This window comes from Biomphalaria glabrata, chromosome 12 (assembly GCF_947242115.1).
Source record: "Biomphalaria glabrata chromosome 12, xgBioGlab47.1, whole genome shotgun sequence".
Lineage (NCBI taxonomy): Eukaryota > Metazoa > Mollusca > Gastropoda > Planorbidae > Biomphalaria > Biomphalaria glabrata.
In genome coordinates this window covers 11,625,787-11,647,500 of record NC_074722.1, presented here as the reverse complement: position 1 = coordinate 11,647,500, position 21,714 = coordinate 11,625,787, and the positions used below count along the sequence as shown (strand labels likewise).

The 21,714-nt window shown below is 38.8% G+C and overlaps 1 protein-coding gene across 4 annotated transcripts in view; it reads left to right on the top strand.

Annotated features, from left to right (window-relative positions):
• LOC106056146 (chitotriosidase-1-like) overlaps positions 1-19,702 on the top strand; it is a 28,107-nt gene extending 8,405 nt beyond the window's left edge. For all 4 annotated transcript variants that reach the window (XM_056006868.1, XM_056006867.1, XM_056006865.1 and 1 more), the window contains 5 exons: positions 1,989-2,002; positions 3,385-3,519; positions 11,466-11,612; positions 14,305-14,429; positions 19,583-19,702. In XM_056006868.1, coding sequence (XP_055862843.1) covers positions 1,989-2,002; positions 3,385-3,519; positions 11,466-11,612; positions 14,305-14,429; positions 19,583-19,586 — 425 coding nt within the window. In that variant the 3' untranslated portion in view covers positions 19,587-19,702. The remainder of the gene's footprint in view (positions 1-1,988; positions 2,003-3,384; positions 3,520-11,465; positions 11,613-14,304; positions 14,430-19,582) is intronic.
• The last annotated feature ends 2,012 nt before the right edge of the window (positions 19,703-21,714 follow it).

The window sequence follows — 21,714 nt, the reverse complement described above, 5'->3', positions numbered from 1 at the left end:
CACTCAAGATATCACTCAGGTCTAAGCATTTAATTAATTTATTTACTCGCTATTAATCATCAATTTTATTAATTTAGCCAATCAAGCGCTAAAAACACAGCCACCACCCCTCCAATCCAACCCCACCCCCTTTGGCAGCGATGTCACATTTTACTATCCCCACCTTGACACGTGCCACACTAGACTCTTGACAAGAGTACGCTCCCCTTTTCCTATCTTGGCAAACATCCGTTGACCCCCCCCCCCTTGTTGGGAGCGGCTGGTCACTTCAAAGTGCCCATTCAACTCAACGCCTCGGGCAACGCTGTTCGTCTGGCACTAGCCTTTATCAAGGTATAATCTCCATTGATGTACCCAGCTCTGATAATCTCCCCTTCATAATCCACCTGACCACCTGGGCTGATTTCCTGGGCTTTCAACTCGCGCCCTCGCGCAATGTCTATCTCCCGGAAACTCTCGTCACGGTCAAGCGTGGACCCCTTTTGTCAAAGACGTCAAATAGTCTAGACCACCTTTGCACCTATCTCCCGCCACTCACCCCCCCCCCCCTTGGCTATCCACGTGTATATGGACAAACTTCATCGTCCGATCTCATTCACGCTGGAGAGCCCAGAGGGAGCACATCTATCTCTTGCTTGAGCTCTAGACTATTTTCATTCCCTTATTTCACTTTGGATTGGTGGTATGTAACTTAGTAAAGTGCTTGTGAACCATTTTACTTAGTGATGTATATATATATATATATATGTGCATTTGTTACTACATTATTTGTGTATATATTTGTGCATTCTTATCATGGATAATGTAAGTAGATTACTGTATACTTATATTTTATATCATGACTTTTGTGGCTAAATGTTCCAACCAGCTGGACTAGAGTTTATTAACAATTCTTACCAGATGTATTTAGCTCTTTAACTATTATTGTTTTAACTCTGATATATTAGCGCTCAGCACGAGCCTTCAACGTAGTATCATTGATTAATTCCTTGGCAGGGAATTATCCAAACATTATGTAAACATGTCTTACTACTGAGTATGTATTTACTTATGCTCTATGTTTACTTATGTGAGAGCATGGGCGAGTATCAGACGTTGATCTCCCCTTCCCCTTTCATCTCATTTATCTAAGCGATGTAGGTACTTGCTACTCACCGTGATTGGTGAACGACACTTGTATTACTTATCATATATCACTTATTACTGTTTGTTATTTCCCTTTATGGGAGTCCCCATTATTATTGTTATCTCCCTTGATGGGACACTATATTCATTTGTTATGTCCCTTTGATAAATATGAAACTAGCTTATGGTTTCTATACATCAGTCTGAAGATGTCCTTCACGGAAAGGCATCTACCTCCCAGTGTTATCATTATGGCTAAACCGACGCATACATCATATCGTTGCAGCTTTTATCTATAGGCTACACCCGCCTGAAATCTTAGCAACCTAAAGCTGATAGCAGATTTGCTGGCACCAGATCTGTAGACATCAGACCTACTCATCCTTCAAGAGTCCAAGTAACAACGCTAGCCACAGACTCGTCACTGGCTTAACTGATTGGTAGACGCAGCTTAGCTCTGTAACCATACAAGTTGGACTGCACACGGAGCCTGGATCCACTACGCCAGCCCACCAGCAGACAGCATCAGTACCAGCCACACCCGTCTCACCAGTGCAGCACAGGACCAAAAGCTAAGCAACCAGCCTAATGACACTCGGACCACTTGGTTCTAATATCTGATGATGATAGTCCTATATGTGTAAATAAGCTAGATCCCATACTAGCAACTGTACAGCATTTCACCTTTCATTATCTTATTTTGTATAATAAACTGTACATAAGTTTACATCTAAATATAGTATTTGTTGCCTGCATTATAACGCTGTGCTTGTAGTTTATATGTGCAAGTAAGGATTCTCAAACCATAAAAATCCCCTAGACACCCAAAACGGCCAAATCTTAATCCGACTTGTCACAATCAGATGAGAGAACTATTGTGAGTAGGCTACGTACTTCTTGGTTAGGCTTATTAAATTCAGAACATTCACAATGTACATAAACATTAGTGTAGAAAACGCAAGAATGTTACACTAGATCTCCCAGTTAGCTTTAAAACATCAGATATATTGGGTGTCACATTTTGAGGGAATGCCACAAGAATGACATATGTATTCCAATAATCTAGATTATAAGCGCAAAATACCTATCTATTACTGACTGACTCACTGATTTATGTATCAAGAAATCTCTCGAACTGTTGTACGGATTCGCATAAAATTTCGTACACATGTTCCTTTAACTCTTATGTGCTCACTAAGACACGGTCTTGGCAGATTCGCAGATTTAACGCCGCAATTCTCAAAAAAACACACAAAAAAAACGCAAGTTTCCTAATAAAAATTTGAATTTTATTTTCGGCTTTTCCCCAAAAAGGCCGCATTCTATATATAAAGCATAAATAGTAATAGCACAAAAAAATGAGTTCCGTAGTTTTAAAGTACATTTCTTTCTTTCAAGTTTAAATCAACACACCCTGTTTTTTCTGTCTGTCTGCTAAAGGTTTGTTCACATTATTTCTCCCACAGCCGAACTCGGATCAAGCTGAAATTTTGCACAATTATTTCTTTTACCTGACAAAATAAGAATCAATTTTAAAAAAATTAACAATTTAGTTAATTAACTATTGGTCTTTCATTATTTTGTTTGGTATTTCGAACTAGTGAAAAAAAAGGTACTTGACTGATAAATTTGTATAAGTTGAATTAGTTCCCTATATAATTTGTAGAGAGTAAAGTTTAAACTAATAATAGATGCCTATAAAACATTTGATTTTCGTAAACATTTCCTTGGCACAGTGGTTAGTGTATTAACTTAAAAAGGCTGAGAAGTCTTTAGCCCTGCAGTTCTTATTCAAGTTGTTCACTTTTTTTTCTTTCTTTTAATAAATGTATAGTAGTAGTAGTAGGTCACAGGTCTGTGCGACGTGGTAACGAGCTATTGGTCTCCACTGCCCACAGGTTGCGACGTCGCATGTCAGTGTTGAGGCCTTTCTATAACGTTTGGTCTCGAGTCAAACCAAGTTTAACAATGGGCTCCGCTTCGGCTCATGCTTCATGTAGCTTCATCTGTTTGCTTCGAGAATCAATTACGTCAATTGTGACATCCAATAATATTAGCGTAATAGCGTATTATATCGTGGAGCTTCCAGCTTCTTTCTGTACTCAATGGAAACAAACAGACATTAAACGCAATGGCAGCTTCTCCATCCAGGGCTTTGAGTAAGGGAACGTCTTACATTTGTAGAATACGTCTTTTAGTGTTTTTACAAGACGGACGTCAAAAGGACATTAAAAATATTATTTTTTTGTGTTGTTGTAGAATTACGTAGCTAACTTTTTGACTGCAAGAGGATGTCCTAAAGAAAAACTCATTATTTCAGTATCGGCCACTGTGTTTGCATACACAGCCATTGACGATTCCTATATAAATATCTGGACGACAACCTATGATAAGGTATATAGTGTTATGACTCTACATTGCACGTTGTCATTAGGTGTGAGACTGCGCACCATGAGACACAGGACAGAGACATGAAATAAGAGAAGAAGTCAAGATGGCCGATGATTAGAGATGAAAACGACGCTTGTGCTGTGATTCTAGATCTAGTTCCCTATTTAGTTATTAAACATTCTATTTTGTTATTTTATAATCCTTTCGTTGAGGTTATTTGGCTAAGTTATAGCAATTGGTGTCAGAAGTGGGATCCTCAACGAAAGGGGAGAGGATGGTCTAGATCTATGTATGGGACATCGAACGAGTCCATTTTCGGGTAAATCAACATAAGTTTTGTTTTTAGTTGATCAACGTTTTAATACTAGATGGCGTCTAAGAAAACACTTAGTCAACTGTCACTACAGGAACTTAAGCAGGAACTCAGAGGTAGAGAGCTGAAGGTGAGCGGCAACAAGGAGGCACTTATGGAGCGTCTTAGGCAAAGCATGATAGAGGAAGAACAGGACCCGGAGACCTATGAGTTTGAAATAGAACCGACTATGATGGAGCTTTGGAACATGATACAAGAACAAGGCAAAACAAATACTGACATAGGAAACTCAATGAAAGAAGACATGAAATCATTAAAGGATGAACTTAAAAAAGAAATGGGTAATGAACTGATCTCTATAAAATCATTTGTGACTGAGTTGAAGAAGGATATAGACGACTCCAAACAACAATTAAGAAATGATGTAACTGAGCTAAGGTCCCAAATGGTAGAGGATTTCAATTCTAAAATGCAACTACTACGTAGTGAAATGAAGGCGGAGCTGGAAAAGAAACAAGATGCTGGGGCCACTGTGAATGAAATGGCTGGGAAGACTAAACCGCCGGTGTTTGACGGTTCTGTTTCTTGGTCGGTGTACCGATTGCAGTTTGAAGCGGCGGCCAAAGTAAACAGATGGAATACAAAGGCAGAGAAAGCAACTGGTCTGGTGTTGGCACTCAGAGGCAAGGCAGCCGAATTGTTACAGACCATGAAGGACCAGACGGACTTCGATGCCATGGTCAAAACAATGGAACTGCGATACGGCGACGAACACTTACAGGAAGTGTTTAGAATACAATTGAAAAGTCGACAGCAGAAGTGTGGAGAGACACTACAGGAATTAGCGGCGGACATTGAGCGTCTTGCCCGTCTGGCTTATCCATTGGCAACACCAGAATTTGTGGATGTTATAGTTACAGATGCCTTCATAGATGGAGTGCGAGATGCGGAACTAAAGAAAGCCATCCGAATCAGTGGAAAACGGAAAGTAAGTGAAGCTCTTATCTATGCTCTGTCCTACGAGGTGGCCAGAGATTCAGCGAAGGCCACTTATTACAGCCGGACGATAGATGCTCGGGAGGAGGATCCTACACAGCTGGTACGAAGACTGGTTGGGGAGGCTATAGACGAAAGACGACCCCAGGAGGAGGATGTAGCACGGCTTGTCAGAAGGGTGGTGGAAGAGACTAGAGACGAACGGCGACCCTATATCAGACATAACAGGACACCCTTTCGCTGCTGGAATTGCAACAACCCTGGTCACATGCAAAGGGATTGCACCAGAGTGTTTCGGGGCCGTGAACGCCAAACACAAGGAAGGCAGAACGGCAACCGGGAAAACTAAAGTCTGCCGGTTTCAAGGAGCGGAGACAGGCAGCACGGTATACAGAAGCTCCAAAAATGGTTATTTCTGTCACAGTGTTGGGAAGAAATAGAAGTTTAAAGGTACAAGGAAAGATCGGCAGCGGGTGTCGTGCTTTTCTTTTGGATACTGGAGCATCTCGGTCGATAATTCGACCCGATTATATTGGAGATCAGGAATTGATACGAACGAACGGTTATACACTGAAAACAGCCAGCGGTGAACTAATACCAGTGTTAGGACAGGTTAGACTAAACTTCGAAATTCAAACCCAACCATTCAGTCATGATTTCCTGGTCGCTAATGTGACCGACGAGTGTATCCTTGGTTTGGATTTTATGCAAGCATTCGGGCTGTCTTTAAACATGGCAAATGGTACTATACAATATGCTAACATGGAGATTCCACTACTCGAGGAAGATACCGGAGAAGGTCTAGTGAGAAGAATTTTGTTAGTAGAAGATACGACCATACCAGCACAATCGGAATGTATAATTTGGGGAAAGATTGAAGGAAGTTGCGAAACTATCCGCACGAAACTCGTAGAAACAGCGAGAGGAATAGAGAATAGGCTGGCTGTAGGAAAGACGTTAGTGGTCAGTGTTGATGATAGAAAGGTCCCCGTGAGGGTCATGAATCTTTACTCGCAGGAAAGAAAGCTACGAGCGGGTAGTGTCATAGCGGACTGTTACTCCGTGGATCTGATCACACAATGTCTGGACGCAGAGGTATCGACAAACACGGCACCGAAGGAAAATTCACAGATACCCAAACTTCTTATCAAGACGAAAGAAAGTCTTTCGATGGAAGAATATAACAAGGCTGAGGAATTAATTTTGGAATTTATGGACATTATTCCCAATGACGAGAATGACTGCGGGATTACAAACCTTGTGCAGCACCGTATTGATACAGGAAATGCCAGACCCATTCGACAACCACCACGTCGTCTACCGCTGGCCAAACAGCAAGAAGCAATCGATATGCTGGAAAGTATGAAACAACAAGGGGTCATCGAGCCATCCAACAGCCCGTGGTGTTCACCAGTTGTGTTGGTTAAAAAGAAAGATGGGACTTTGCGGTTTTGTGTAGATTACCGGGCATTGAATAATGTCACTCAGAAAGACAGTTATCCTCTTCCCCGTATTGATGACACACTGGACACACTTGCCGGATCAAAAATCTTTTCGACTCTAGACCTCAAAAGCGGATATTGGCAGGTAGCGATGCACCCAAAGGATAAAGGAAAGACGGCCTTTTCAGCTGGAAGTGGCCTATGGCAATTTAAGGTGATGCCATTTGGCCTATGCAATGCACCAGCCACTTTTGAGAGATTGATGGAGCAAGTCTTGAGAGGTCTTAACTGGAATACTTGTCTGGTATATCTTGATGACATTATCGTACTTGGGAGTACATTTGATGAACATTTGAACAATTTGAGAGAAGTGTTTCAAAGGATTCGAAGTGCGGGCATGAAGATCAACCCCAAGAAGTGTGACCTATTCAAGAAGGAAGTGAAATATTTGGGCCATGTCGTATCAAGCGAAGGTATAAGCACGGATCCAGACAAAAGTGAAGCGATTAGGCAATGGCCTGTCCCTGAAAGTGTACAGGAACTGAAAAGTTTTCTGGGCCTTTGTACTTATTACCGACGCTTTGTTCCAGGCTTCTCTAGGATTGCAGGAGTTCTTCACCAACTGACAGAACAGAAAAAGCGGTTTACATGGTCAATAGAATGCCAGGAGGCGTTTGAAAAGTTAAAAGAGGCTCTCCTTTCGTCGCCGATGTTAGCATACCCACTGGCGGGTACACCATTCATTCTAGATACAGACGCAAGCGGTACGGGGATCGGTGCTGTGCTATCGCAGTGCATTGATGGAAACGAAAAGGTCGTAGCTTACTTTAGTAGAAGGTTGTCAAAGTCTGAAATGAATTATTGTGTTACGAGACGTGAATTGTTGGCTGTAGTTGATTCAATTAAACATTTTCATAAATATCTCTATGGACAAAGGTTTAAACTGAGAACTGACCACGCAGCCTTGAAATGGCTACTATCTTTCAAGAATCCAGAGGGACAGGTGGCGAGATGGGTTGAACGGTTGCAGAGTTATGAATTTGAGACTGAACACAGGAAGGGACTGATTCACCAGAATGCTGATGCATTGTCTCGAAGACCATGCAAAATGGAGTGCAGGTACTGCGTGAAGGCAGAAGAAAAAGAAATTGAGTGTTGTCGTCTAGGAGTAGATGTTACCGGATCCTGGTCAGATGAAAAAATTAGAGAGGACCAGTTGGAAGATAATGATCTGGCTCCCATTCTGCTATGGAAGGAGAATGGACAACGGCCCGAGTGGCAGCACATCTCTGAAAAAGGGGCTGCCACGAAAGCGTACTGGGCGCAATGGGACTCAATAACCATCATTAATGGTGTCCTAAGAAGGGTCTGGGAATCCGTTGACGGCACATCGAGGCGTTTTCAGCTTATATTACCAAAAAGCAGAGTGTCTGAGGTGCTGCAGGAAATTCACAATGGTACCAGTGGGTCTCATTTGGGTGTTAATAAGACCCTCGATAAGGTTCGCCGGAAATTCTACTGGTTCAGATACAGAGAGGATATAGAGGAATGGTGCCGGGGATGCAACGTCTGTACAGCCGCAAAGGGCCCTCCACGCAAAACAAGGGGACAAATGCAACAATACATGGTTGGAGTTCCGTTTGAAAGGATTGCAATTGATGTGGCAGGGCCATTTCCTGAAACTAGACGAGGAAATAAGTACATATTGGTAACTATTGATTACTTCACTAAATGGCCGGAGGCGTATGCAATACCGAACCAAGAAGCAACAACGGTAGCAGAAACGCTTGTTGAGAACTGGATCAGTCGATTTGGTGTCCCTATGGAGCTACACTCCGATCAAGGCAGGAACTTTGAATCTAGAGTATTTCAGGAAATGTGCCGGGTGCTTGGCATCAATAAAACTCGCACTACACCACTACACCCGCAGTCAGATGGAATGGTAGAGCGGTTCAATCGTACCTTAGAACAATACTTGTCGAAGGTCACCGATGATCGACAGGACAACTGGGATGCATACATTCCAGTGTTCCTGATGTCCTACAGGAGTTCCATCCATTGCTCTACTACATATACCCCTGCAAAGATGTTGTTCGGCCGGGAACTTCGGTTACCAAGTGATCTGCTATTTGGACTTCCGAGAGACACACCAGTCCTTGCTACTGAGTATGTCAACGATCTTAGACGGCGTCTGGAGGAAACCCATTCTCTGGCTCGTGGGACAATGAAGAATAACTGCGATCTAATGAAGACTAGATACGATAGACGTGCAAATACCTCGGGGTTTCAGGAAAACGATCTGGTATGGCTATATAACCCCCAGAGAAGAAAAGGTAGATCCCCAAAACTCCAAAGAGACTGGGAAGGTCCCTTTCGTGTCGTTAAAAGGATCAACGATGTGGTCTACCGAATTCAGAAGACTCCACGGTCTAGCTTCAAGGTTGTTCACGTGGATCGGCTTCATCGTTATCATGGCGGGGCAAACTTTGTTCGAGACGAACAGTTTTAAGGAGGGGGCAGTGTTATGACTCTACATTGCACGTTGTCATTAGGTGTGAGACTGCGCACCATGAGACACAGGACAGAGACATGAAATAAGAGAAGAAGTCAAGATGGCCGATGATTAGAGATGAAAACGACGCTTGTGCTGTGATCCTAGATCTAGTTCCCTATTTAGTTATTAAACATTCTATTTTGTTATTTTATAATCCTTTCGTTGAGGTTATTTGGCTAAGTTATAGCAATATCAATAATTCATTATAGATCTGTTATTATACAATTGATATCAATCGATCTCTCTCTCTCTCTCTCTCTCTTTTGCAATGTCCCTCATGGTTTAGCATTTCTGCTGACACCATGTCTAGCCCTGGTGCTTTGTTGTTCTTTAGCAAAATTGAGAAGAGACTAAATGTGGCACAATAAAAATGTCTGAGACGGATTTTTGTGAGTAAATTACACTGATCGGGTTTCAAACAAGGAAATCGTATGCCGAACTGGGAGTTGAACACTTAGTGAGGTTGTGACAGAGCGTCGCATGAGGTTTGCGGGACAAGTTCTACGACAAAATGAACTACCCGATGACAATGAGACCAATACGAGGAAAGCGCAAACAGGGACGTCCTCGTCTAACTTGGCGTCACACCTTCATGGAGGACCTCAGAACAGCGGACTCCAGGTGGGAGGAGGCTTCAGATATTGCCAATGACAGATCCTTATGGAGACAGCTTGCCGCCCAATGTGCCGAACGGCGCGAGAGGACCTAAGTCTAAGTCTCTGTCTCTCCCTCTCTATCTATCTATCTATCTATCTATCTATCTATCTATCTATCTATCTATCTATCTATCTATCTATCTATCTATCTATCTATCTATCTATCTATAATCTAGATATATAGATAAATAGATATAGATATATGTGGGAGGCGTCATGACCACAGAAAAAATGACCTCTACATCATCTGCTCTATAGATCGTAAGGTCTGAAAGAGGAACTTTACTTATGTAATCACTAGCCAGTCCCATCATCTGCTCTATAGATCGTAAGGTCTGAAAGAGGAACTTTACTTATGTAATCACTAGCCAGTCCCATCAGCTGCTCTATAGATCGTAAGGTCTGAAAGAGGAACTTTACTTATGTAATCACTAGCCAGTCCCATCATCTGCTCTATAGATCGTAAGGTCTGAAAGAGGAACTTTACTTATGTAATCACTACCTAGTCCCATCATCTGCTCTATAGATCGTAAGGTCTGAAAGAGGAACTTTACTTATGTAATCACTAGCCAGTCCCATCATCTGCTCTATAGATCGTAAGGTCTGAAAGAGGAACTTTACTTATGTAATCACTAGCCAGTCCCATCATCTGCTCTATAGATCGTAAGGTCTGAAAGAGGAACTTTACTTATGTAATCACTAGCCAGTCCCATCATCTGCTCTATAGATCGTAAGGTCTGAAAGAGGAACTTTACTTATGTAATCACTAGCCAGTCCCATCAGCTGCTCGACTATTGAACACAACGAATTCTCAAAACATTTCTCTTTGATATCAAAGTTTATTTAAATGTCTAGGTAGTTAAGTATAATTTTAATTACAATATGTGTGTGTATTAAAGAATAATTATGTTCTTTTTGCTTTATAATTATATTAGTCCCGAAGTTCAGCGTAACAGACACACTATATACAATCAGTTGTACATAAATTAATAAACAATATGTATGGTGATTTTAAAATAAAATATGAATTTAACACAATGATATTTATACAATGATATTTCAATGTATAATATGAAAGAGAAGTAATCAAAATTAAATATGAAGGTAATAAAGCATTCGTTCATTCTAATTTAAGTTAAAATAAAGAATCTAAAATAATATTAATAAAGTAAGCACCTTATATTATGTTGCTTGACAACATGGACAAATCATTGATAATGATTTCAACAACATTGTAGATTCATAAATCCTTTAAAAAAAAACCAAAGCTTATCTAAAGAGGAAGAACCCCGCCCTTAAAACTATATCTATCAATAATGTACAAGTTATTTCCCTTATTTGATATCCAACAAATAATTAATTATCAATAATTAATTGAATAATTGGTTACGTTTTTTTTTTATTGATTCACTTTAGACTAGGTACATTAAAAAAATGTTAAAGTATCAACTTGATCGTAGAATACGTAATGAACACACCGCGTTAATAATTATTTCAGAGGATTAAACCCAACAAATTTAGTCATATATGTGAATACTGAATGATTATTTTCCTTGTTGGTATCAAACAAAATAATTAATAATTACCAGTAGTTAATTGACTGTTGTTTTTTTTAAATTGATTCATGTCTTGTCTATGCCAAAGAATAATTGTGCGAAGTTTAAACTTGATCCGAGAATTTATGTGGGAGAAAAAACGTGTACACACTTTTTACCAGACAGACAGAGTGAATTGATATACGCTTTGTAATCAAATTATAATACGCATACATCTGTTTACTAGCTGTCTGGCTCTACTCTCCAATAACCGACCAACAACATATTAGTCTTAGAAGTTTGAATCTTTTCCTTAGTTCACATTTAACTCGCCAGTTGGCGGTAAAAAAAAAATCTCTTTGGGATGCGGTTGTCATTTATTCTGCTGACCTGCAATCCTATGTCATGTTTATCAAGACTTAGGTCTTAGTTTGCTCTATTGATATCTCACAGATATGTTCTATGATCTCACGAGGCTACAGAGTCTATCGAAACAAAGACAACAATCCAGAAATTGATGGACCGGATATTTTCAATGTCCGGGAAGCTAAGGAAGAATTCCGGTATTTCTACGAAGACCCAAGTAGTCTTGGAACAAAGGTATTTTGTTACATGATGTAGCTATTTGTTATTTTAACAAAACTAAATATAAATATTTAACAACTTCTTGTATTTGATAATTATTTCGATATCCAATGTAGAGTGCTCAAACGAAGACTCATGGTACCAATGGACAAGACGTGGAAGGGGCGAAAAAGATACAAAACCATAGGCGTAGATAGGACGTAAGAATGGTGATTGAAATAGCAATGGAAAACATATGGTACAATGGACTAAATAGGGGCGAAAAGAGCAATGGAAACAACGCGTCATATGATGTACTTGTTCAGGCTGTCTTGAGGTCAACTCTAGATGACTTGAATTTCAATTAATTACTCTGCAAGCGTTTGAGTTTTATTGTTCGGGTGTATTCAGTGTAGTTGATCAACAATACAGAATAAACAAGACGACCGATTTAACGAGTAAAGAGATGTGGTCAACACTGATGAACAGTTCATAATATATTTATTCCAATAAAAGGCCACAGTAAAAGTCTATGTCAACTAAACACGTCTTTACCCTAGAGGATTCTATCGCTAACTGATTTTCCGGTCTCTAACCCAACATATCCCAAACGTCACCAGTCCCGTTCAATATACATCTTCTATGGTGCGTCGCTAAATAACTAAGACTATAAACTAGGTGTCTTACAGTAAATATGGATTTAAATGGGTAGATTGTTTTTGCCTATTGGGAGACTAGAACAAACGACTCAGTTCGAGATGAACCATAATCGTTCTAAGACTCAAAGAGGCAAAAACTGAAGACAAACTGAATCAAAATTAATGTGTAGTGCAGATTGCGTTTAACTATTTGTCCTTTCACCCAACAAAAATCTCAAGTAGAGTCCTTAAGGTAATTTTCAAGAACTTTATTTACACATGAACTTTGCAGTCTAACTATATACTTTGGTGTCGGCTGTCTAACAATTCACTTCGATTCAGCTGTTTAAAAATCGGTTAAGTCCTATACTAGTAAAAAACCAATAGCAATTACATGTATAAAAAGTTTCTCTACAGATTGCATAGATGTCTGAGAACTTCAAGAATAACTTGCCAATTTGTTGTACACTTTAGTACACAGATGCTATAGGGATGAAAACGAAATAACACAAAGAATGTCTGCAGAGACAGGAGCTAAAATCCAGAAAGGAAATAGCTGAAAGAAATCAACGAATCCCGAAACAAAGAGCATAAAGCTAATATAAAAGAATTCAGCAAGGTGAAGCATGCAAGTGTAAGGAATAATGCAAGAGAAGACAAAAAAAAAGCTTCTTTCAAGATATGACAGCCGATGCAGGGTGGAAATCATCATCAATAGTGGAGAGGAGGCAGGGGAAAGCACTTAAAGCAGACCCCAATACATCAGCTGAAAGGCTACATCCGCTACTGTGCAAGGTAGTGAACAAGAACTGGTCCATGTAATCTGGAAGCTGGGTTACTAACTTAAGTTATTCAAGAAAGGTGACCTTACCCAGTGTAACAATTGGCGATGAATTACATTACTGTCAAGGTCTTCACTAAAATAATATTTCAACGCCTAAAAGATGCCCTAGACAAAATACTACGACCAGAAAGAGCTGGTTTCCAAAAGGAAAAATCTTGCGACCATGTTGCTACATTATCATAGAACAATCAATTAAATGACAGCCGCATTTGTACATGACCTTTCTGAATTTTTAGAAAGTCTTTAAAAAAAGTCGAAGACCACTGAATCATTACGGAATTCCACAGAAGTTCACCAACATTTATAAAGAGTTGTTCGCTGGCTCATCAAGCCAAGTAATACACAACTGTAAGCTGACCTATTCAAACAGGAGTAAGACCAGGATGCATGATTTCGCCCTAGATAGTGTTACGGCTCTCTCCTAATCAGTTCTTCTGTAGCCACTGCTCAACACAGCACATCAAACTCAAGAACTTAATAAAAGAGTTTCAAAATAATGGGGTACTTTAATGAGTAAATAAATAAATAGTATATACCAGCCAATACGACACTATTGGCAACAAAATAAACTGACTATACTGTACATCGTGGTACTAAACTCTACTGTCTTTCTATCTTATCCTGGACTCGTACTGCTTCACTCGAGGACTCACTCCAGCCCGGACTCACTTCATGGCCGACTCACAGTCCAGGTCTCAACGCTATCTTAACTGCACTGCCTTACACAATCTGCCTCTGTTTCTCATGAAGGCTTTCTATCACATGACACCAATCAGGGTCATATTTGCGTGTACTGGTAGTACTGTCACTTTTCCATTGACAGTCTGTGATTTGCCTGAGTCACATGTGTCAGTAGGCCTCACGCACCTTAATCCTATTGCTCCACCACTGGGTTTACAACAATACTTTTTGTCCATTAAACTTTTTGATAGAATTTCATTAAAATATTTTCGAAATGAAAAAAAAAGTATAAAGACCTATTTATTAATTGTGATTAACATGTTCCAATATTTAGCCACTGTCGTTTAATTTTTTTAATTGTCAGTTATTCACAAAGTGCATTTTTTACTTGGGTGTCACTCCCCCCCCCCCAACGGATGTCACCCGGTGCGGACCTCACCACCCGCACGCCCCTAGTGACGCCACTGTTAGAATATGTGATTAGTAGGGTAGTTGACTTTTACTTCGCCCGTATTGTGACATTGATTTGTTGTTGTTTTTTTTGTTGTTGTTTTTTTGTCTTTAGATCAGGTATATAAAAGAAAAAGGTTTCGCTGGCATCAGTGTGTGGGGGATAACAGATGACGATTTTAAAAATATCTGTAGACAAGGAAGGTACCCTCTACTAAATGCAGTGAAAGCAGAGTGCAGGTAAATGTGTGCTTCAACTGTCGCTGACAGCTTAAAACTCATTTAGCGATTTCACGAGCTGCCTAGGGAGTCTGCCTTTAACAAAGGGAGTCTGCCTATAACAAAGGGAGTCTGCTTATAACAAAGGGAGTCTGCCTATAACAAAGGGAGTCTGCTTATAACAAAGGGAGTCTGCTTATAACAAAGGGAGTCTGCTTATAACAAAGGGAGTCTGCCTTTAACAAAGGGAGTCTGCTTATAACAAAGGGAGTCTGCCTATAACAAAGGGAGTCTGCTTATAACAAAGGGAGTCTGCCTATAACAAAGGGAGTCTGCCTTTAACAAAGGGAGTCTGCCTTTAACAAAGGGAGTCTGCTTATAACAAAGGGAGTCTGCTTATAACAAAGGGAGTCTGCCTATAACAAAGGGAGTCTGCTTATAACAAAGGGAGTCTGCCTATAACAAAGGGAGTCTGCCTATAACAAAGGGAGTCTGCTTATAACAAAGGGAGTCTGCCTTTAACAAAGGGAGTCTGCTTATAACAAAGGGAGTCTGCCTATTACAAAGGGAGTCTGCTTATAACAAAGGGAGTCTGCCTATAACAAAGGGAGTCTGCCTATAACAAAGGGAGTCTACTTATAACAAAGGGAGTCTGCCTATAACAAAGGGAGTCTGCCTATAACAAAGGGAGTCTGCCTATAACAAAGGGAGTCTGCTTATAACAAAGGGAGTCTGCCTATAACAAAGGGAGTCTGCCTATAAGAAAGAGACTTCACTTGTATTAAACGTAACAAACTATCATGGATTTTTATTTTAGATAAACTGTAAAGAAGGTCTCTATTCTGGGTCTGTAGAATTTGTTTCTGTACGCGTAGTATTACTTTTGAGCTCGTAGTTATAGACTCACAGATCAGAACACTTACACTAAAGTAAATCAACAGGTGTCTGTAGAATAGAAATGTTTAATCTAGAACAGGAATAATCTAGTCTCAGTAGAATAAACGATGCTGCTTTTATGAAAGCTTAGCCTCAATCGCCCGTTTATCTATTTACCCTATAGTCTTGCTTTGAAAAAGGGTAAAACGTTCCCCTTTCAGACCATGTGGTCAATTAGGCTGATGATGTTAAGGCCATCTGTTTCTTTGGTCAACGGTAAACCACCAGGGTGTCATGTGGTCAGCATAACGCTCAACCGCCTTTCATATGGCCGGCGCAACGTCCAACCGCCTTTACTTTCCCCAACTAAAATCAGGTACCCATTAGAGGGGCGCTCTAAAAATTCCGAAATTCAAAACCCCAGTCTTCACCGAGATTCGATCCCAGGACCCCAAGAATCGGAAGCCAAGCACTTAACCACTCAGCCACCCCGCCTCCTCGCTTTGGATTAATCTATTCATAATTGTGCGTTCACTAGCAGTCACCTAAAGTGCGTCTCTACAAAACTTGGTATTACAACGAAATAAAGTGGAGAATACGTCTCGGATATTTCCAGAAGTTATATCCGATGACACAAAATAAAGTGTATGCGCTGGTCCATGTATCTGTGAAGAAATAAAAGAATTCCTCGTTATAAAAACAAAACATGTAATCTTATATGTAGAAGTCACGAAGGGACTAAAATCACACTATATAATAGGCTAATACCTAATTTTCGTGTGAAGGCAAGCAGTGAATTGGAATTCTAACCCAAACAAAAAGTGAAAATTGCTATAAGTTGAGAGAGGTAGGGGTGACAGGAAATGATCTGTAGCTAGCTGCCCGAAAATCAATATAGATATTTCCATCAAGAGAGGAAAAATTATTGTTACGATCTTCTCAATCAGGCCTTCTGCAATCACTACTTAACAACACAACACAGCACATCTAACACAAGAACTTGACAACAAGAGCTTCAAGTAACAAAGTGGCGATTTAATTACAAATACATTGACAGCCAATTCAACACAATTGGCTACATCAATTCAAATGCTTTCTTGAACTTAACAGAACTGCCTTACTTAACTTTACAAGTCTCTCTAGCTCGTACAGCTACATTTTCGAAGACTCAAAGGTACCACAGTCCTTATGCCTTGCTGTTCTGGACTCAACTGTCTTTTTAAACACACTCTCGCTAGTCCGTCAAGGCTCTCGATCACATGACCACAACATGGGTCATATTTGCGGTTATTAGCAGTACTGTCCCTTGTCTATCGACAGCCGTTGACCCGTTGACCTGTGTGATTGGCCTGAGTCGTGTGTATCAGTAGGCCGCACACACATTAACCCTTTCAGTCCGCCACTGGAGCTACAACATTATAAATAGCTAGATGTATCCGCTGTACAGAAAATTATAAATAGCTCGATGTATCCGCTGTACAGAAAATTATAAATAGCTCGATGTATCCGCTGTACAGAAAATTATAAATAGCTCGATGTATCCGCTGTACAGAAAATTATAAATAGCTCTATGTATCCGCTGTTCAGAAAATTATAAATAGCTCGATGTATCCGCTGTACAGAAAATTATAAATAGCTCGATGTATCCGCTGTACAGAAAATTATAAATAGCTCTATGTATCCGCTGTACAGAAAATTATAAATAGCTCGATGTATCCGCTGTACAGACAATTATAAATAGCTCTATGTATCCGCTGTAGAGAAAATTATAAATAGCTCTATGTATCCGCTGTACAGACAATTATAAATAGCTCTATGTATCCGCTGTACAGAAAATTATAAATAGCTCGATGTATCCGCTGTACAGAAAACTGAAAGTGTTGATGAGCTTTTTTTTTTTTTTTTTTTTTAAAGTATGATCATTGTTGTGTACTTTTTAGCACTGTTGAATCATATTTTCTAAGCGCTTCCGTTTTTAGATCATTTTTATTTTTACTTTAAATCAACTCAGTCTGTCAGACTGTCTGGTAAAAAGTGTGTACACGTTATTTCTCCCACGACCATTCTCGGATCAAGTTGAAACTTCGCACAATTATTCATTGGCATACACAATACATGAATCAATAAAAATAAAAAAGTAACCAATTAGTCAATTAATTACTGGTAATTAAATATTTCATTTGATACCAACAAGGAAAGCTAATCCTTTAGTATTTGCAGATATGGCTAACTTTGTTGGGTTTAGTCCCCTTAATCGTTAAGCTATTTCTCCCTCACATATTCTCCGATCAAGCTAACAAAACATGAATCAATTTAAAAAAAAAACTTGGACTTGAGGACGTGGAGACAGGGCCGTTCCTTGCAATTGCGGGGCCCTATGCGAAACTGATTGCGCCGGGCCTAGTCTGGGTGGAAATAAGGGTAATAGGTAATAAGTGAAAATTTAAAATTTTGTATTAGAAAATATATTCGGCTTTGCATTTTATTCATTCTTTTTAAAGTACAAAATTGCGATCAAGTTAACATTACTTTACGAATCTTGCAACATAAAAGTTGACAATGCATTTTTTTATCGCGCGTAGGACTGGCGTTTACCGTAATGAATGACACACACAAATGACAATTTTGTCTATTTTTGAGGATATTTTTGTGAGTTTTGAGGAGATTTTAATAAATGCAGGACATTTCCAGGAATTTTTCGTATATATATTGCAATTAATAATTACACATCAGAATTAGCACGGGGCCTATGAAAGCGCGGGGCCCACTGCGCCCAAAACTAAGGTAATTTCTAGAGAGAAATAGATATAGATATAGTAGAAAGCTGTAACAATATCGAATAAGGAAAATAACGTGTAGAATATTGATAGATATAGTTTTATGGGTTAAGCTCTTCTCCTTTAGATAAGCTTTCTTTTATAATGGATTTTTAAATATATTTTTTTTAAAGTTGGCAACAATAAAATTTATTTTAACGTCCCTGAGATTGTTTAATTTATCGGAAAAACCCACATTTAAATAATTGGATACAAAATGATAACTTTGCTTTAAAACATTATCATATGCAGTCACAGCAACTTTGTCGTGTTTAGCTTTGTGATTACAAGTGAATTGAAAACTTACAATTTAAGTTGGCATTCTATGTTTAAAAATGAAAGTAGGGCTTCTCTGTTCCGGTTGTTCATCGAGGGAGTGCTGCTTGTTTTTTTTTTTTTTTTACGGTTGAATCAGGAGCTTACTTAGTAAGACTTAGATCCTCATCCTACCACTCCGTTAGATGCATTGTTAGGCAAGCTGTCTCCATAGAAATTGTTCTCTAGTAGTCTCTGAAGGTGCTGCGCCAAGTTATACGAGGACGTCCCTGTTTGCGTTTTTCTCGTATCGACCTCCATGTTTTTGCAACCATATGGACTCGAGATTCATGGACATGTCCTGCAAACTTCATGCGACGCTCGGTCACAACCTCTTTAAGTGGTCGAGTGCCCCTTTGGTAAACTATTTCTTTGTTTGTGAACGAGTCCTAAATTCCGTCTAAGACACTTCTACTGAGCCACATACATGCGTCGCCATTGGGATGACATTTCTGTGAAATTGGATTATTGTCTCAAGACCAATGGTTAGGAGTTTAGGATAGTTTTAATATCAAATTTTATTTAAGCTTAGCAAATTTTTAAAATTTCTCCCAAAACGTGAGCAGAGAAGCCCTACTGTGAAAGCGAGAATTGACTACAAGATGGTCACACTTTGTCATCATAATAAAGAAATGCCATTGTACCTTAGCGAACTGATCACTCCATATGTCCCTCAGAGAGCGCTGTGCTCAATGGACTCAAACGCTTCTAGTGGTGCCACGTATCTCCCTCAAAAGTTACGGACTGCGGGCTTTTTCAGTTCACGGACCAAAGGTTTGGAACTCACTCCCCATTGAAATCAGACAGACAACATGCTACACTACATTCAATAAGAACATTAAGACCTACCTGTTTAAAACATTTTTAGATTAGTTTGTCATTTTAGCTCTCGTGTTTATGTTGGTAATGTTATCGCAGCGAATTTAGCCTACATTTATTTGTTAACAACGCTTTATAAATAAATTTATTATTGTTATTATTATTTTTAATAGATAGGTCACTTATTGTCTAAGTAGAACTTGCATATAAGTTAAATCGTATGGCGTATTTCCTGCGTATTGATTCATTCGCCAATCTAGTTTTGTTGTGTTTTTTTTTTAAATATTAGATGTACTATACTAATGTTCAATCGTATTATTTTAAAACCATTGGAACTTAATTCTGTAGATAAAAGAAGCAGTCATGAGAATAAAGACAACAGAATGAGACATTGAAATCTATAAGCGTTGAAAAGACTATAGTCGTGTGTGGGTGTCATTTCTATAAATAAATCCATAACAATAAAATGCATAACAATAACATAAAGTTTCTTTATTTGTGCTTTTACTTTGTTGAGTGTGTGTCTATCTATTGATCGATCTATATACATATTTTACAACTTCAAGTACTTACTGAACAAACTTCAAGTACATACTGAACAATCATATTCACGTGAGTATTGTTATGTATGGTGCAATGGTACAGCTAGATGGGGTGTGGAGGTGTGGCATAATAAACTATAATAGTGGGATAAGTTCTTAACCAACATCTCACGCTAACAGTATTCAATGCACTGCTGTTTTGAAAGACAACCCAGAATCTAGGCGCTAGGTTTTTAGTTAGAATACTTTGCAACTAACACTATATACTAAGGCATATAGCGATATCATAATATCACCAGAAGAGTGACTTGAGACATGTTATCGACAATGAATATACCCAAGAAGATTCTTGTTGCCTGCTATAGGAAAGCACTGATGTGGACTTGCCTTTTGTATGAAAATTCATCAGTGGACATTATGATATTTGTTTCTCTTTAACCAATCACGGGATTAACAGTGTGACTATGAGTAATTTTGTGAAATGTCAGCTTGATGAGAGAATTGGATGTGGGAAAAAAAGACGTATACAAAACATAATAAGAGGAAAACTCCATATATACAGCCACATCTCTGAATAAGAAGCATTTCTTTCCTTTTTCGATATCATCAAAATGCGTAATTACCAAATAAATAATTTGTCAAAATATTTTTCATTGATTCATGTTTTGTTAGTTACGAATAATTACCATTTGAGTCATCAAATCACTCCATTCTTTCCCCCTGCCAGCAGCTGTTCGTAATAGGATATCTAGAAAGAGAGAGAGAGAGAGAGGCTGGTTCACCAAGTAGTTAGAAGGGAAAAATGATTCATGCTAAAAATTAATGCATTGCCAAAGACTTGATACATCAGAACTTCAGCAAATACCAAAATTTTGTGGAAATAACCCAGAGTTGGCAGCACTGATTGCCAGATTCACGTTACAGTGAGGGCGTTGGTGTAAATCCTCCTATCACCCGGATGTATCGTAGTTCACACTGTTAATTAAATGAAGCACTAGACTAGATAGCGAGCAGCGAGCCGATGATGACAGACACAATGGAACAGATTCGCCCAGTATCGCAGGTTCTCAAATCTAAGGAGGAGGACTCTTTCAAGAAAGTTATTTTAAAGTTTACTAGAGTATGTATGACATATTTTAAAGATTGAAAAAACAAACAAACAAACAAAAAATTAAATGCTTACCTGTTAATAAAAGCTTATCTTGCAGACTCAGGCCTACTTTTAATATAAAGCTCTGAAAATGCATCAAATCTGGCAATATGCTAACCGCTAATCAAGTCTTTGTCATCCGTGGGTTACAAAAGCATGTATTTCAATGTTTGAAAAGAAATTTAAACTTTGTCTGAATAGTATTTCTTGAATCTAAAAAAAAAAAAAAAAGAAGAAAACTTGAGAATCCCTTTTAAGAAAAGTGAACGCTGTCGTACGTCAATTGATTCGTTTCTATTTCAAACCAAAATTTCGTAAGTTTCGTTATTAATAGCTACGACTCTTCAGTTTGTTTCAACTCCTTACTATAACAGCGCTCGACGTATCTAATTCTGTCTATTTATATTGAGATTCAGTTGTAGTTTGTGATTCCTAACGTTTTAAAACTTAAGTCTTGGAGTTAGGGTTAGCCTAATTTAGTGTAGTGAAATTTAAATTTCTATTTGGGAATAGATAGTCTACATCGCAGATCAAGAGAATTTAAGGCTAGAGATAATATTTGCCAAACTAAGATTTTCAAAATAAAAAATAAATAAAAGGAAAGGAAATTAGATTTAAACCTTTTTTTCTTTTAAATTGCTCATTTTTTTCTGAGGATATTTTGGTTGCAACTCTACATCACTTGTCAAAAGCAACTTGTTACTTTAGAAAAAAAAATCATTGTTAAAAGGCTTCATGCATTTTGTAGATTTATAGTTCGCTCCTGGAACAGTTCCATTGGAGTCTTA